The 18,390-nt window shown below is 42.6% G+C and overlaps 1 protein-coding gene across 13 annotated transcripts in view; it reads left to right on the forward strand.

Annotated features, from left to right (window-relative positions):
• Positions 1-17,239, forward strand: part of MEAF6 (MYST/Esa1 associated factor 6) — a 31,277-nt gene extending 14,038 nt beyond the window's left edge. For 3 of the 13 annotated variants that reach the window (XM_068265435.1, XM_068265438.1, XM_068265437.1), the window contains exons 6-9: positions 6,979-7,008; positions 12,931-13,044; positions 15,378-15,411; positions 17,111-17,239. In XM_068265435.1, coding sequence (XP_068121536.1) covers positions 6,979-7,008; positions 12,931-13,044; positions 15,378-15,411; positions 17,111-17,119 — 187 coding nt within the window. In that variant the 3' untranslated portion in view covers positions 17,120-17,239. Of the gene's footprint in view, positions 1-943; positions 1,082-6,978; positions 7,009-12,930; positions 13,045-15,059; positions 15,115-15,377; positions 15,412-17,110 lie in introns of all 13 variants that reach the window. The other 10 variants (XR_011025839.1, XR_011025837.1, XR_011025838.1 and 7 more) reach the window with 10 other exon arrangements.
• The last annotated feature ends 1,151 nt before the right edge of the window (positions 17,240-18,390 follow it).

An 18,390-nucleotide genomic window follows, 5' to 3' on the forward strand; every position in this document is an offset into this window, starting at 1 on the left:
CGGCTACTCACCATAGCCAACTCACATGGCCTAGTACAACACACCAACGCCCCCACTCACACTGCAGGTCACACTCTCTACCTTAAATTCACCAAATCCACCACCATTGCAGACCTCGACATCGCACCATTTCCACCCTCAGACCATCACCTTCCCACCTTAAACCTCCTCATGGGAGGCACCTCCAAACTACCCGCCCACCCACCTGGTCGATGGCAGCGAGAGCTACGTCGGCTCAACCCTAGCGTCCTTGCTGACACCCTCCATGCCCTCTTCTGCACTCTTCCTACCCTAACCTGTCCTAATCGTGATACAAATTTTCTGTGCAAATGTATGCTGCTTGAAATTTCCAGAGCATCAGTGTGTTATTCAGACAGTGCTGTTCATGCACTGAGGACTCGTTTACACTATTGCGTTGCGAAATCGCGCCAAAATTCGCATGCGTGTGCATGTGAATTTTTGTGCGAATTTGCATGAAAATTCACATGGATGACGATGTATGCGAATTTAACCATGGCAATGCCGGTGTGCTTTTCCATTGATTTCATGCGAATTTGCATACCAAAACAGCATGCAAATTTCCTATTAAATACATTAGCGGCGATTCGCATGCATTCCACTCGCAGGCGATTTCTGCGGCTCTTTTGTGCGTTTTTTCACCGCTGAAAACGCACCTCAACAACGCTACAGTGGAAACAGGCCCATCCACTTGCATTACATGTGCGAATCCGCATGCGTTGGACGCATGCGGATTCGCGATAGTGGAAACGAGCCCTTACTGATATCACTGAGTATCGCATGCTTAGCTTTGCTGAAATTCACTCAGCAATGCAGTGGTGTGCTCGGGCCCTTCAAATTTATACACACATGCAAGGACTGTCACTTGCAGGGATCTGAATAATTGTAATTTAGTAATTGGTTCAATATCACTATAATCTTTCAGAGCGGTCCTTGGTGGAAATATTCCTGTAGAAATTACACAGATCCTTCACCTTTTCTGCCACCTTCTCTGTAGCCTTTAAAAATGTACAAAACCTGCTCAAAAGGCTTAATTTTCACATGACTATTCTCTCTCCACAAGGTGAGGTAAAATAAGAACAGGTTGAGTGATGATTAAAGTGGACCTGAACTCAGAACTCCTCTCTACTCTAAAAGATACACAACATCCTAATAACCTTTAAACAAAAACATGTATTTGTTACAGTTGATACAAATCCTAAAATAAATCTGCACAGTTTCTACTTCCTGATTCATGGAAGCAGACATATTGTTTATAGCCTGTGCTTTCAAATGGGCTTATCTGCCATAGGCAGTCATGTGACGAGGGGGAGATCAAATTTACCACTAGTGATTAATTACACAAATGATGGGGGAATTACACAGGCTCAACTCTTTTTAAATACATACAGAGTAAATTTCTGTTAGTTTTTCCTTTTTGTCCTGTGCAAGAGTTCAAGTCCACTTTAAATAACAGGCTTAGACTTTATTACTACATAACAGAGCATTAGTGAATTGACATGCTTTATTTTATGAATTTTGTCTGTATTTTAAGAATTATCTTTATTTTAGCACTGCAGGTTGTAAAATAAGAACGCAGTGCTAAAATAAGAACAAACGGCTTAGTGAATTCACCTCAGTAATCGTATGCAAATGAGAAAATTCCTCCAAAAAGGATATTGCCATTGAAAACTCTTAGTGAATCGATCCCTATGTGGGGCACTGTCGGTTATGACACATTGAACATAATGTGCGCCTGCATTGGTGTGTAGGCTTTTATATTACCGCTCACAGTACAGCTCTGTGTTCCTGATGTAACGCAGTTGGTAACATTTTCATCACACAGTGCACACCATTTTCGGTTAGGTTCTATTGCGTTGCACTGTAACATACTGCTACACGCATGACGTGCGTCGGGAACACCAAATTGCATTCATGCATGCGTTGTGTAGTGTGAAAGAGCCTCCCCTTATTTTGCAAAATGCCTATTTACACTAAGTGCAGACAGAGTGGTAACACAAAGTGTAGGTGGGAACATTTTGCTTAGATGTTTTATTCTCTCCTATGGAATAATTAACATTGTTAGTGGTCATGCCAGGAAGTGGGAACAGGCCCCGGCTTTCTCTAAGTTTTTTTTTTTTTTGTTTTTTTGTTTTTTTTTTTTGTTTTTTTGTTATGTAAAAGGCTGATATTCAGCCTTGTTTGGCAAATCTTGTCACTTAGGAGATGGATCCTCCTCTCAATATATGATGCAAATAATTCTAAATGTTTCTAGAACACTGCACACCAGGCAGCCTTATCGCAGCAGAACTGGCTTCTGTCAGACTTTGCACTACTAACAATCTGATTAAATTAACGTTCTCCCCACCTGACAACTGCCTGGCTGAAGTTTGTACAAATGGGCACAGAACACAAATGCCATTAGGGATGAGCTTCCAAATTACTCCTTTGAGAGGGAAGGTTCTGGATCCTATAGAGCCTTCCTGGTCCTCACCCTGTGCCCGAAGACCACTGTTCCCAACTTTCCGAATACGCCTTTGAGAGTCCTCATTAACTCTTTGGAAGCACTTGCATCCCTGAGTACTACCGTAGACGTGGATGCACGTTCTTTGGAAGCAAAGGGGTGGACTTTCACAGGGGACTGAGGGCGCGAAGAGAGAACAGAGTAGACTATGGGATCCAGAGCCTTCCCTCTCCTTAGGGGAGTAATTTTTTTTTTCTTCTTCCCCAGGTTCCTGTAAGGCCTGGGACCCACTGGCAGTGCTTTTCTAAGCACGTTATTTGTAAAGCTCTTGATAATGTAAGGCTATGGGGGATTAAAAAAAAAATTTTTTTTTTTAAAATTGCATCGCTTCAGTGGGGAGACGCACACTGCATTACATTACCAAGAGCTTTTCAAATCACAAGCGCTTAGAAAAAGTACTACCTGTGGGTCCCAGGCCTTAGATGTGCTTTAAAGGATACATCTGGCAATATTAAAAACAAAAAAAAAAATCAGATCTACTTACCTGGGGAATCCTATAGCCCTTGGAAGCCTATGTGTCCCTCCCTGCAGCTCCTCTTTTAGGCAGTCTCCCAGGGTCCCCTCCATAGAAGCCGTCAACAGGCTCTGTGCAAGCATGCAGCCGAGCCTTTTGCGCTCCCAAAGCCAGGAGCGTACTGCGTAGTTTTTTTTGCGCTTGTGCTGGTTATGCTCCTGGCTATGGAAGCGAGACCATGAGCAGCGCGCATGCACAGATCCCACTGACCTGGCGGCTGCTATGGAGGGGATCCTGGGAGACAGCCTGAAAAAGGAGCTGCACAGATGAAGCCCTAGGTAAGTAATGGAGGTGTGTGTGTATGTACACAGTGGTTTGCAAAAGTATTCAGCCCCCTTGAAGTTTTTGTATTGGCATTCCACGTGAAAGACCAATACAAAGTGGTGTACACGTGGGAAGTGGAACAAAAATCATACATGATTCCAAACATTTTAAAACAAAAAAAAACAACTGCAAAGTGGGGTGTGCGTAATTATTCAGCCCCCTGAGTCAATACTTTGTAGAACCACCTTTTGCTGCAATTCCAGCTGCCAGTCTTTTAGGGTATGTCTCTACCAGCTTTGCACATCTAGAGACTGAAATCCTTGCCCATTCTTCTTTGCAAAACAGCTCTAGCTCAGTCAGATTAGATGGACAGCATTTGTGAACAGCAGATTTCAGATCTTGCCACATATTCTCGATTGGATTTAGATTTGGACTTTGACTGGGTCATTCTAACACATGGATAGGTTTTGTTTTCAACCATTCCATTGTTTCCCTGGCTTTATGTTTAGGGTCGTTGTCCTGCTGGAAGGAGGTGAACCTCCACCCCAGTCTTAAGTCTTTTGCAGACTCCAAGGCCACATACACACATCAGACCATAGTCTTTTGAAAATGAAAGATCACAGACCAAATTTACTCCATTCCATGTAGTATGAGAGCCATACCTTCACAGTCTTTTCTATGGAGCTGAACTCCCCATCAGAAAAAAATCTTTGCAAGATGCTGCACACAAACATGCTGCACACACTCAAAAGATCTGTAGCTGCAAAAGAACTGTTCCTGCCAAAAATCCATTCCTGCAAATTGCAATGATAGTCTATGAGATCTGCAGATCATCATACAGACATGATTTAACTGACATTCATCTGCAGATCAGATCCACCAGGATGGATTTTCAGATCTGCGATGATTGCTTGATCTGCAGATGAATGTCAGTTAAATCATGTGTGTATGATGATCTGCAGATCTCATAGACTATCATTGCGATTTGCAGGAATGGATTTTTGGCAGGAACAGATCTTTTGCAGATACTGATCTTTTGTGTCTGTACAGCATCTGTGTGTGCAGCATCTTGCAAAGATTTTTTTTCTGATGTGGAGTTCAGCTCCATAGAAAAGACTGTGTAGAGTATGGCTCTCATACTACATGAAGGGTGGTAAGATTGGTCTGTGATCTTTCATTTTCCAAAGACTATAGTCTGATGTGTGTATGAGCCTTACGGCCACATACACACATCAGACTATAGTCTTTGGAAAATGAAAGATCACAGACCAATCTTACCACCCTTCATGTAGTATAAGAGCCATACTCTACACAGTCTTTTCTATGGAGCTGAACTCCACATAAGAAAAAAAATATTTGCAAGATGCTGCACACACAGATGCTGTACAGACACAAAAGATCAGTATCTGCAAAAGATCTGTTCCTGACAAAAATCCATTCCTGCAAATTGCAATGATAGTCTATGAGATCTGCAGATCATCATACACACATGATTTAACTGACATTCATCTGCAGATCAGATCCACCAGGATGGATTTTCAGATCTGTAGACGATTGTCTGATCTGCAGATGAATGTCAGTTAAATCATATGTGTATGATGATCTGCAGATCTCATAGACTATCATTGCAATTTGCAGGAATGGATTTTTGGCAGGAACAGATCTTTTACAGATACTGATCTTTTGTGTCTGTACAGCATCTGTGTGTGCAGCATCTTGCAAAGATTTCTGTCTGATGGAGAGTTCAGCTCCATAGAAAAGACTGTGTAGAGTATGGCTCTCATACTACATGAAGGGTGGTAAGATTGGTCTGTGATCTTTCATTTTCCAAAGACTATAGTCTGATGTGTGTATGAGCCTCAAGAGGTTTTCTTCCAAGATTGCTCTGTATTTGGCTCCATCCATCATCCCATCAACTCTGACCAGCTTCCCTGTCCCTGCTGAAGAGAAGCACCCCCAGAGAATGATGCTGCCACCACCATATTTGACAGTGGGGATGGTGAGTTCAGAGTGATGTGCAGTGTTAGTTTTCCGCCACACATAGCATTTTGGCCAAAAAGTTCCATTTTGGTCTCATCTGACCAGAGCACCTTCTTCCACATGTTTGCTGTGTCCCCCACATGGCTTGTGGCAAACTGCAAACGGGACTTCTTATGCTTTCTGTTAACAATGCCTTTCTTCTTGCCACTCTTCCATAAAGGCCAACTTTCTGCAGTACACGACTAATAGTTGTCCTATGGACAGATTCCCCCACCTGAGCTGTATATCTCTGCAGCTTGTCCAGAGTCACCATGGGCCTCTTGACTGCATTTCTGATCAGCGCTCTCCTTGTTCGGCCTGTGAGTTTAGGTGAACGGCCTTGTCTTGGTAGGTTTACAGTTGTGCCATACTCCTTACAGTTCTGAATGATCGCTTGAACAGTGCTCCGTGGGATGTTCAAGGCTTTAGAAGTCTTTATGTAACCTAAGCCTGCTTTTAAATTTCTCAATAACTTTATCCCTGACCTGTCTGGTCTGTTCTTTGGACTTCATGGTGTTGTTGCTCCTAATATTCTCTAAGGCTACTTTCCCACTAAGACGTTGCGTTAGGTGCCACGTTAAGGTCGCATGACGTGCACCTAACTCTACGCATAGTGGGGTTGTAGCTGGACGTTACATTGAGCCGCGTTGAGCGGCTCTTCACACGTCCTGTGATGCATACTCTTGGACGCATGCGGCATCACGTGATCCCGCCGGCCAATCGCCGCATAGAGCGGCGCACCAGGAAGTAAACCCTGCACATCACACCGTGCAGTGAATATTAGCCATGTGCCTGGCTGAGGAGGGGGAGTCCTCCTATACTACTGAGCATGTGCAAACAGTCTAACGCGGCTTAGCCACCTAGAACGCACAGCATGCAGCACTTTAAAATAATGTGAAGCGTTACAATGTAACGCAACGTGGGCACTGTGAACAGCCCATTGATTTTTCATTACTGTGCGGTGGGCTGCGTTACAGGCTGCACTAACGTGCGCCTGTAACGTCTCTCTGTTAAAGCAGCCTTAGACCACCTCTGAGGCCGTCGCAGAGCAGCTGTATTTGTACTGACATTAGATTACACACAGGTGCACGCTATTTAGTCATTAGCACTCATCAGGCAATGTCTATGGGCAACTGACTGCACTCAGACCAAAGGGGGCTGAATAATTACGCACACCCCACTTTGCAGTTATTTGTAAAAAATGTTTGGAATCATGTATGATTTCCTTTCCACTTCTCACGTGTAAAACAGCAAGGGGGCCGATTATTTTTGCAAACCACTGTGTATATGTATGTATGTATGTATGTATTATTTTCATTCTTAGTTGTAAGTGGCTAGAGAGATTTTTTTTTTTTTTTTTTTTTAGGGATTGTATACCTATAAGCCTGTAAGTGGTTAGTTTCCCTCTGTTTCGTATACCTGCTAATAGAAATATTGATCTAAATAGGAATATTGAGAACTGTATTACCTTCAGCAGTTTTATTTGTATAATCCGTGCATTCTATGTTCTCATTTTGCTGTCTCCTAATCCAGCACATTTGCAATGATTTCTTTCAAGATTAGCTTGCTGCTGTTTTTTTCCCTGCTAATCACGCAATTACTCTAATCTGTGCATTAACTCCTATTGCTTTCTTTTCTTTTTAATGCTTCCCTCCCCCAGCCCATCTGGCATGTATGATTATGACTTCGAGTAAGTGTGATTCTATGGTCTGTACTACCACTTCTGTTCACCTACTACAAATGGAAATATATGTATATGTGTGCAGGCTTTTGAACTATATTTGTTCTATCATTCTTCAGTGAGATAACACCTGCTGTGTGTTTCATTTTTTTTTTTTGTGTTGCAGGCTAAAGGTGGGTGCACACGTCAGATAAGTCTTTAGAAAATGAAAGATCACAGACCAATTTTACCCCCTTTCATGTAGTACGAGAGCCATACTCTACACAGTCTATTCTATGGAGCTGAACTCCCCATCAGATAAAAATCTTTGCAAGATGCTACACACAAAGACCGCTGTACACATGCAACAGATCAGTATCTGCAAAAAATCCGTTCCTGCAAAAGATCCATTCCTGCAAAACGCATTCATAGTCTGATATCTGCAGATCTCATACACACCTTGTTTAACGGACAATTATCTGTAGATAAGATCCACCAGGTTGGATCTTCAGATCGGCAGATAATTGTCTGATCTGCAGATGAATGTCCATTAAACAAGGTGTGTATGGGATCTGCAGATATCATAGACTATGAATGCATTTTGCAGGAATGGATTTTTTGCAGATACTGATCTGTTGAAGGCTCCCTGCACACTGCAAATCCGTTTTCCGATTCCGATTCCGTTTCCGATTTTCCTTGAATACATTCAACAGAAAAACGGATCAAAAAACGCAGCATGCAGTTAAGATTAAAAATCTGAATCGGAATCGGATGTAAAAACAGATTAAAAAGCGGAATCGGAATCTGAAATGCATGCAGTGTGCAAGAGGCCGAATGTGTACAGCATCTGTGTGTGCAGCATCTTGCAAAGATTTTTATCTGATGGGCAGTTCAGCTCCATAGAATAGACTGTGTAGAGTATGGCTCTCATACTACATGAAAGGGGGTAAAATTGGTCTGTGATCTTTTTCCAAAGACTTTTATCTGACGTGTGTACGCACCTTTACACTTTGTTCTTCAATTTGTGATAGTGGGGTTGGGCAAAGTTATGTGGATTTCAGGAGCCTGTCTGTTCAAATCCAGGTGCAAGCTATTTTTAGAAAGCAGCTTATTTAAAGGGGTTCTTTCGCGAAAAAAGTAGGCAGTTAAAAAATGTGACAGATGACAGGTTTTGGGCCAGTCCATCTTTTTAACCACTTGAGGACCCACCCTTTACCCCCCCCCCCCCCCTTAAGGACCAGCGCTGTTTTTTGGGCTCTGTGCTGGGTGGGCTCTGCAGCCCCCAGCACAGATCAGCAGGCACGCAGAGCGATCAGATCGCCCCCCCCTTTTTTCCCCCCTATGGGGATGATGTGCAGGGGGAGTCTGATCGCTCCGGTCTGCAGGCATGTTGCGGGGGGGGGCACCTCAAAGCCCCCCTCCGTGGCGAAATTCCCCCCCCCCCCCCTCCCTCTCCTACCTGTCATACCCAGTGATCCGGGCTGCACAGGACGCTATCCGTCCTGTGCAGCCAGTGACAGGACGTCCCCTGTCACATGGCGGCGATCCCCGGCCGCTGATTGGCCGGGGATCGCCGATCTGCCTTACGGCGCTGCTGCGCAGCAGCGCCGTACAATGTAAACAAAGCGGATTATTTCCGCTTGTGTTTACATTTAGCCTGCGAGCCGCCATCGGCGGCCCGCAGGCTATTCACGGAGCCCCCCCCCCCCGCCGTGAATTGACAGGAAGCAGCCGCTCGCGCGAGCGGCTGCTTCCTAATTAATTAGCCTGCAGCCGGCGACGCAGAACTGCGTCGCTGGTCCTGCAGCTGCCACTTTCCCGACGCACGGTATAAGCGTGCGGTCGGCAAGTGGTTAAGGGGGATTCTCAGGGCTTTCTTTGTTTTCAACAGCATTTCCTGAACAGTTGCAAAATCTAACTGACATAATAGTGTGCAAGCGATTAGGGAGGCCGGCTGGTATCTTGATATTTTGGCAGTTAAACTGCTGTTCAGGAAATGCTGTTGAAAAAGAAAGCCCTGAGAATCCCCCTGAAGCTGGCCACTAACGGTCCAATTTCTAGTGAAAAATCGTTCGAGCGATCAGAAATTCTGATCGGACGAAACATCGTTCACTACACCATCAACTAACCAATCATTGCTTCCTATCTATCACGGCCACCAAGAAAATCCAAATTTTCGTTCGACGAAAATTCATTCGGGCGACATTTTTTTCACTCGTTCATAATCGATTGTGTCCACCAATGGAGATTATTTACAACCAATCCGATCAGAATTTCTGATCGCTCGAACGATTTTCCGCTAGAAATTGGACCGTTAGTGGCCAGCTTTAAAAAGATGGCCCAAAACCTGTCATCTGTCACATTTTTTTAACTGCCTACTTTTTTCGCGAAAGAACCCCTTTAACAACTGTACTCAAAAGCTATCTACCAACTGTAATTTTTATGGTGCCAAAGTATGTATTTTCTTAATCCTGATGGAACTTGACTCCAAATGTCTGCGTGGGTTTCCCCTGGGAACACCAGTTAATTTGTGTCCCCCTAAATTGGCCCCAGACTATGATACATACACTACAGGATACACACATAGACATGACTATGGTAGGGATTATATTGTGAGCCCCTCTGAGGGAAGGTTAAGTGACACGACAATATAGTCTGTACAGCGCTGCGGAACATGCATAACTACAAAATAGTAATAATGCTCTGTGGCACCCTGTCTGTATGCAGGTTGCTTAATGAGCTAGATCTCCTGGCATGCATTGCTAGGGCTGTGCTACATCACTATGGGTGCATTGAGCTGCAGCCACAGTGACATAGAAGACAGATGCCCACATATAGTTGGGGGAGAGGCTACGAAGCAGCCCCCCCCTTCCCGTAGGTAAGCAAATGCTCACTGCTCCCCCAAAAACCCCACACAATTTACAAACTTTTTAGGGGAGAGTTGTTTAATTAGTGTTAACGTAAGAACCCCCAGGTGCTCGGTTTTCTTTAAAGAGGAACTGTCGCGAAAATCTTAAAATTTAAAACACATGCAAATAAGTACATTTCTCCCAGAGTAAAATGAGCCATAAATGATTTCTCTTCTATGTTGCTGTCACTCACAGTAGGTAGTAGAAGTCTGTCATTACTGACTGGTTTTGGGCTAGTCCATCTCTCCATAGGGGATTCTCAGCATGGCCTTTATTTTTTATAAAGATATTCCCTGAAAAAGATTTATACAAAGATGCTGGCCAGCCTCCCTGCTCACCGTACATTATTTTTGCAGTTAGACGGAGCAACTGCCATTCACTAAGAGCTTTTAAAAATAAAGAAATCCCTGAGAACCCCCCCCCCCCCCCCCTATGAGAAGATGAGCTAGTCCAAAAGCTGTCGGTAATGACAGATTTTTACTTCTTATTGTAAGTGACAGGAACATAGGAGAAAAGTAATTTATGGCTCATTTTACTCTGGGAGAAATGTTCCTCTTTAAAGGCAATCTTGATTTTATTTATATAACCTTATTTATACAGTATAATCTTGTGATAGTAAACTCTGATACAGTAAAACTTTGGGTACAAGAAACCAAATGTTCAGGTCCTGGCCATGCACCATTATAAGTATATGGAAGTAAGGCCTAGTATAGTAAACCTGGATAAGATGGGACTTCTGTTATAGTATACACTTTTATATTTTGGCCCCTGGGATATTCTGTATCCGTATATAGTGTAAAGTGGACGGGTGCATGCGTCATATGTCAGTCGGAGACCCATGAGCTGTGAGTGGGTTAAAAGCCACTTGTAACCTGCACGCTACTCTGGTCCTATGTGGATTACCTCGAAAGCACCAGCCAGTGAGACCTGTGGTTCCTGTGTAAGCTGCTGCTTGATTACTGAGGGTATTGCCTGTCATCTGTGACTTGCTTGTGCATGGCTGCAACACTACAGTAGCATCTGAGCTGCACAGAAATGTGGACAGAGTGCACACATTTAGCACAGTGCATTTTTATCTAGATTAGACACTCTGTGCTTGCTTGCTAAAGCACTGACAAGAATAAAATGACTACCAGTTATTGACTGAATTAAAGTAGAGTACTATAGTATACTTGATGTGCTTGATTGACAATTTCTGATATAGTGAACTACTTTGACCGCTCCCTTGGATTTCACTAGAAAGGGATTCTAGTGTATGACGTAGTGGTTAGAAATGTCACTTTCTCATACCATGGGCTTCATAGGTCATAACACCTCAAAACCTATTTGGCCACCACAGTGTAAAATTGCTTAAAACATTTATTGTTAAACAAGTGCAAACTTACAAACGTCGGCCTTGTTTTGCCAGCATAGAGTTTTTCCTGTGCTCTCCCCTGTGTATTGGGCACCTGGTTAGCTTGGGTGCACATGGAGAAACCTGTAGAGTGGAAGTAAAGTGCATAGTGTGAGAAAACACTTCACCCTGGTTGAGAAGTGCTTGTGCGGACCAGGGACTGATGAGGTGATAGAGAAGGAACGGAGGACTCCCCTGACGGACCCCCACTAGTATCACAAGCATCACTGTGCTTTCTCAAGAGGAGTAGAGCAACAGTGTCCTGGCATCAGCGGTACTACTCTAAATACGCATTTAGAGCGGCCCTGCAAGTGCCAGGACACTGTTGCTCTCCTTTTGAGAAAGCAGGGCGACACCTGTGACACTACAGTGTTCTCCCCAGGCTCTTTTAGCCGGGTGCTCCACCTGGCTAATTTTGGGGTGCACCCGGCTGTTATCAGCTCACCTCCTCATCCTAAGCTGTAAGCAGAGTTGTGCCCCACCTGGCTACTTTTTCATGCCACCTGGCTGGAAAAAAATTCTGGGGAGAACACTGTACTAGTTGTGATACTGGGGGGTGTCTGTCAGGGAAGTCCTCTGTTCCTCTCCGCCACCTCGCCAGTTCCTGGTCTGCACAAGTACTTCTCAACCTGGGTGAAGTATTTTCGCACACTATGCATTTTATTTCCACACTACCTTTACACCCCCCCCCCCCATTTTCTCATTGTTGCACTTATGTGTTTGCTTATAAATTAATGAATTTTGGTTTATGCACTACCACGTTTAACGGTTTTTGGACACATCGGCTCTTTACGTTATTTACTTAAACCCAGGTTCATTAACTTTGGAGATCAATTTTGAACTCTTCTGGTGATATTTTATTTGATTTTTACAGATTGCAGGGCTCATCAATTAATATTTGAAGGCTATATGAATTGTGTCAGAGGACAGGCGTGTGTGCGCGCATGAAGGAAAGTGGCTAGCACACTTTGGGGGTGGGGGGTCGTGCCCGAGGCCTAGAGCCCATTCGTAAATGAGGTAGTCTTTTTTAACTAGTGTTTAAAATAAAGATTGAGATTTTTTTTTTTTTTATATACTGTAAATCGAGAGATGGTATTTTTCATGAACTTCTTTTCTGTGATTTATCAAGTCACGATCAAGTAATGTGTTATACATAACTGCACATGTGCATTTACTATGATTGCATTGGACATACAGCGCAACAGGTTTTTTTTTGTTGTTTTCCATTGTTTTTTTAATGTGCTTTAACGAACCATACAGTATATTTTTGTACATAAGTGTATGTATGCACGAGATGTTTGTATTTGATTAAGGGACTGCCTGTATAAAAATATGCTTCCATCAGGTATGACGTTTGCAGAATCTGTCACAAAAAATGCATTTGTAATAACCTGAATCCACACTCTGACACACTATGGCAACTGAAGATTTCCTAGCTTGGAATGTATCTTGTTCTGGTTTTTAACAATCCTTTATTTTCCAGTCTTTGGCTACTGTCAAGTGAAAGCACCCATAGAGCTGCCTATTATGCTGGCTGAGCTCCTTTTTTTTTTTTTTTTTCCTGATTTTTCTCCTGTTTTATAATTGCTTATAGGTTTATTTTTATGTAACTGATAGGCATCTTTAATATAGAGTATAATCTTGTTATAGAAAACTCCAAGGCACCGAGAAGTGGTTTACTATATCAGAATTTGTCCTAGAAATGGCCCAGCACACCCTGGTACATTCTCTGCTGCAAGGAGCAACTCGGTCCTCCCATTGGAGGTGAAAAAAAACAAGAACTTGTACATTTGGTTGACTACAAGGTTAAGTATACCTTAGGGCTGTGTAGCCAGCCTGGGAACATTGCTGGTACAGTATCCAGGGCACCTTAAAAATTGCAGCCATCACTGAATAGAGGCAGCCACCCACTTCCTGTGAGTGGCTCCAATACCTCCCTGGGTAGGACTTGCAGCACATGTCCTGCAAAACCTTCTGCTCACACTTAAGCCAATCATGAAGCCTCTTATCAAAATGCAGCTAATCATAAGCCACTTGCATCTGTAGTATGAATGGCTTTGATACCCCCGCGGACTGGACTGCGCTCCACACGCTACCAGGAGCATTATCACTAACAAGGATAGAGATTCCTGGGAGTGCCTACAGTCCTGTGGGAGGACGGTGACGATACTTTTATTGGGGATTGCAAAGTGGAAGTAACACTGCATCCTTTTTTTTTTTTTTTTTTTTTTTTTTTTTTTTTTTTTCTTTTGTTTATGTTCACATTGTTCCTCATTTTCCCCAGACTGCTTATTTGTACAGTACTGTATATCCAGCGCTGGTGCCATTATTGTCTTACAAATGTTATGCATCAGCTCACCTGCAACCAGCCTGAAGAGAGCAGCCAACCATGGGTCTCACACTGACAATATGACGCATGCCCCGCTTACTGTTTACTATATCCAGAGTCAGCATCACGTGGGGCCAAAAAACATACTATAACAGTTTTATTATATCAGTTTACTATACCAGGTGTTGTTCCCTTAGACTTGTAATGGAGATTGGCTGGGACCTGGAGAGGTAGTTTACTATATCAGTTTGTTGTAACGAGATTATACTGTGATATATTTTTTAGTTAATAGAGATGGGTCAGTAAGATGCTAATAGTTCCAGCTACATGCAAGCACACTTAATGCAAATTACATGCAGTTTGGAGTAATTGTTTATGTAAGAAGGAATCCTTAGCATCTCATTGGCCAGCTCTATATGTAACTGGCATCTAATTGAAGGACATTTATCGTTGTTGTGTTTTTTTTTGACTACTGCAAGGTGCTGTAAATGGTTGGCCATCAGTTCTGTCAGTTTCTGTATCTGCAAACCTCAGAAATGACGGGATGAATTTTAATGCAAACCTGAAGTGAGAAAACTCTTCAGGTTGGGTACCTACCCTTGTAGAGGGGAGGCTCTGGATACCATAGTCTTCCTGGTCCACAATTTGTTCCATTGTCCCAGTGCCATCCCCGGTTGAAATTTCTGGGCCGGAATACCTCTTATGCCCTCCTTGGGCAGCCTTCAGGAGTACTTGTGTCTTTGAGTGGTTCAGAAGATAGCACATCCATACTGCACATACCAGAGCCCAGTATGCATGTGCTTATATTCAGAAGTATTCATGGATGCAAATACTTCTGAAGGCTGCCCAAGGAAGGTCGAAGAGCTGTTCTACCTAGTAGGTCAAGGAACTTCAAGGGGGGGGGGGGGGGGGCAGCTGTGAATTGATGTGACAAACTAAGGCCCAGGAAGGCTCTATGCTATCCAGAGCATTCCCTCTATATGATTGTGTATCTGACTGCTAATAAGTAGAGGCAACAGCCTGATGCTGATTATTATAAGAGTGCTAAAAGGCGAGGGTCTCACTGCACTCCTAATTATACAGTGGTGTCTTGGTCATGGCATCTGTGCTATTACTGTGTATAGTTTGCAATGGAAATCACAATCACAGTCCTGTGCACATGGCTTTAGTTGAGGGCGGTAACCATGGTAGGTGACAAAGCCTAACGGTGGGAATTCAGGTTTTTAAAAATGTTCATTTGTGACTGTTTGTCTTTATGGTTGGCCTTTTTGATGGTGTGTCCTTTTTGATGTTTATGTCCTTTTTTCTCTTTAGTAGTTGTGGGACACGGTCACAAAAAAGTAACTTGATGTATGTGTGTGTAGTTTTCCTTTGTGGATGTCAGTATGGCTTACTTTAAAACATAACTCTGTAAATGAAATTTGTTGAAGACGATCTACTTTGTTTTCAGTCTCTCTATCTCCCGTTCCAGCCCAGAATGATGCCTGCGCTTCTTTTGCTCTTGTGTAAGTGACTTCACACGGGGTCTTCTTTAGTAGTTTAGAGATTACTCACATGTGAGCTTATACTGATAAGGCTAAAGTTAAGTTTTTGTGACTGTCCCGTAAACTGCAGTCATTTTATATATATTTATGCTTTGTAGACTGGCATATGCTTAAACTGAACATGGTTTAAAATTATGTAAAGTAAAATATTTTACTACTTCATAAAAAGGCCACTTTATTTTTATATTCTCCTCATCTTTGCTTTCTTTTTCTTCCTTTGTTAGGATTGACCCCAAACTAAACAAAAAGCCACGATCTGTAAGTAGTTTACATGTAAAGCCGTTTGTTTAGATTGGTTTAAAGTGTTTTAGTGCTAATTTTATCTTCGGTTTCAGAAGTATCTTGCTGTGTACAGTGGATTGTGTAATATTATATTTTATACACAAAGTATTGCTTGAATTCTTATGTAAATATTCATAATAGGTTAAAGTCAATAAATATTTTTCTCTCCTTGGATTGCAGCAATTGATCAAGCTGTTAAGCTTTTCAGAAAAATATTTAGACCAGATAATCAGTCAAAGGAAAGACAAGTCTAGGCACGAGCCCCTTTATCAAGTGCCCCTTATGATCAGGCTTGGGTTTCTGCGTAGGCCTTGTAGGATGTGGCCTAGGGCAGTAAAATGGCTGGGTGTGATTCCCTGAGTTCATGTAATTACTGCGCTCACGTGCATCATGCACACTAGCACCGAGTATGGTTTGGTGTTTCTGCTTTGTATTAATTTGCTCAATCCATAAATATAAATGTCAGTCACTGCCACCCTTGTGTGTAGCCCAAATAAAACTGAGGTGTCCACCCCCCTCAATATAAAGAGAAAGCAGTGCCCTATACTATATGGCTTGACCATATGAGACCCTCTTGGGGACAGTGAGGCATTTGATAGATGTCAGCACTATTTAAATATGGAATATTACAACAACCTGTAGCGGGTGCTTTCCTATCATGCTTTCTTTTTTCTTTGTCATGTAATAACGCTACTTTCAAGGTTTCATGACTAAGATAAATAACTGACACTGAAAGAGTCATGCTCTGGTCTGTCATTTAAATAGATTAAAGAGAACCGAACACTAAAGGTGGCCACTAATGATCCAATCATTTTCATCCAATCTTACCATTTATATGTAATATAAGGTAACTGCCTTAAGTATCCATTCAGTATATCCACTCAATTTACCCTTGTACTATGTAGATTTGGTAAGATTGGATGAAAAAGATTGGATCATTAGTGGCCACCATAAAATGTATTAAAACAGATACTTGCCTAAAGAGGGAAGCCTCTGGATTCTAATGAGACTTCCCTCTTGTCCTCTGGTCCCAGTTGCCACTCTGGCTGATTGGGGCAACGCTCCTCTTCTAGTACTGTCCAGGCATTGGCCATGTTTGCGTGGGTGCAGTACAACCTGTGTTAGTGCTTAAAGAGGAGCGTGGCTCCGATCAGATCATCGTCAAGCCCTTGCTTGGTGATTTTTATTTAATTTTTTTGAGTATCTGTGCTCAGCGACTGGGGACTAGAGGACAGCGAGGGAAGCAACATTAGAATCCCAGAGGCATCCCTCTTCGGGTACACTTTAAAGTGTACCTGAGATGTTATAATAAAGATTTGATACTAACCCGGGCTTCCTCCAGCCCCATGAGCATGGATGCGTCCCTCGCCGTCCTCCCGAATGCCTCTGTTCAGCTGCAATCAGTCCCAGTAATCTGGCTCAGGTTTACTTTAAATGTGGTTGTTATGGGTCTTCTACAAGAACTTGTTGGGAGCAAAGAGAATGCAGAAGGAGCAACATAAGCATTCTGCCTCTTTTTTTTTTTTTTTTTTTTTTTTTATATATGCACTGCTATTGGCCTGTCGTGTGTTTCAAAATGTGTGCAATCTTTTCTCTTATTCCTTACAAACGTTTTTCATAGATTCAGTCTCCTGCATTCACTGTGTTGTTTTTTTTTTTTTTTTCTCCATTTTAGGAATATTAGTTTTCGTTCCATCTTCGAGCAAGACTTTCAAGAGCCATTACTTCCAGATCGTGGAGCTCCATGTTTATTATAAATAGAACTTTGACATATCTGTCTATAATAAATCCATTTTTATATATATTTTTTTTCAGTGGATATAGGCAGAGGTGTAATGGTATGTGTAAGCAGCTGCTTTCTCTGTGCCTGTTACTTTTTGTGCCAAGTTCAATTCACAGCAAGGAGAATCTTGGTTATTGTGCCCACGGTTGTCATTGAACCAGCAGTGTAGTATCTCTGGTCACAAAGGATTGCTTCCCACCTCCTTTATCTTGCACTCCATTTTATTGCTAAGTTCTGCATTGTTTTCCTTACTGAAAATATACCGTACTTGAACCCTATCTAAAGGTTAAAAAAACAAAACACCTCAGCATAACTGTTGTCCCCACCTCTACTTTACTTTCCTGTGGGAAGGGGGCTGCACAGCCCTTCACATGGACAAGGCAGCAATGTTTTGTTCTGCTACTGCTTAGCGCTCTAATAAATTGTTAGGTGGAGTGTGTCTCACCTAATGACATTTGTTACAGCCACTTGTGTGGGGGCAGTATATAGGTAAGAGTTATAAGTGCAGAACTTGATAGCACTAGCCCAGTACTGGTGCAATCTAAGGGATCTCTGGGCCCTGATTCAATTTTCCATTTTTTTTTTTTTTTTTTTTTTTTTTGTGTGAGGAAGTTGAGAAACATCGGAGGGGACTGGCTGGGCGATTGAATTTGGATCCTATTATCACATCTGCTGTGTGAGAGGGGAAGAATCGCATCACTTCTTTCTTTTCTCTTATTCTGAGCACCAGCTCAGGCCAGTTTCACCTGGGCGCTGCCTCCAGTCATACGGTTACTGTGTAATTTCACTGGTTGCAGAAATACAAAGATAAAAAAGAAAAACTTGGCTTACCCCTAAGGTTCCTAGATTGTCCTTGCTGCAGTTGAACAGATATGATTGCAGTAGGCCTTCAATTGCACTACATCCTTGAGCTGCAACTGTACTTGAAAAAGACATTTAGAATTGCATTTGCCTTGAGTCTTGCTGTCTTGTTGCATTTCACATTGCTCAGCCTGCAAATTAAGTCACCTTCCTCGGTGTTCCACTTTGAAGCTTAAAGAGAACCAGAGACTAAGCACCCTCATGTGTTTTACCATATATATCAGTGGGAACATTAGAGAAAACACCTACCATGCTTTCTGTTTCATTCTGCACTGCACAGCTTCTTATCAGCCCTGATAAAATCCCCGACT

Source organism: Hyperolius riggenbachi, chromosome 2, assembly GCF_040937935.1.
Source record: "Hyperolius riggenbachi isolate aHypRig1 chromosome 2, aHypRig1.pri, whole genome shotgun sequence".
NCBI classification, from domain to species: Eukaryota; Metazoa; Chordata; class Amphibia; order Anura; family Hyperoliidae; genus Hyperolius; species Hyperolius riggenbachi.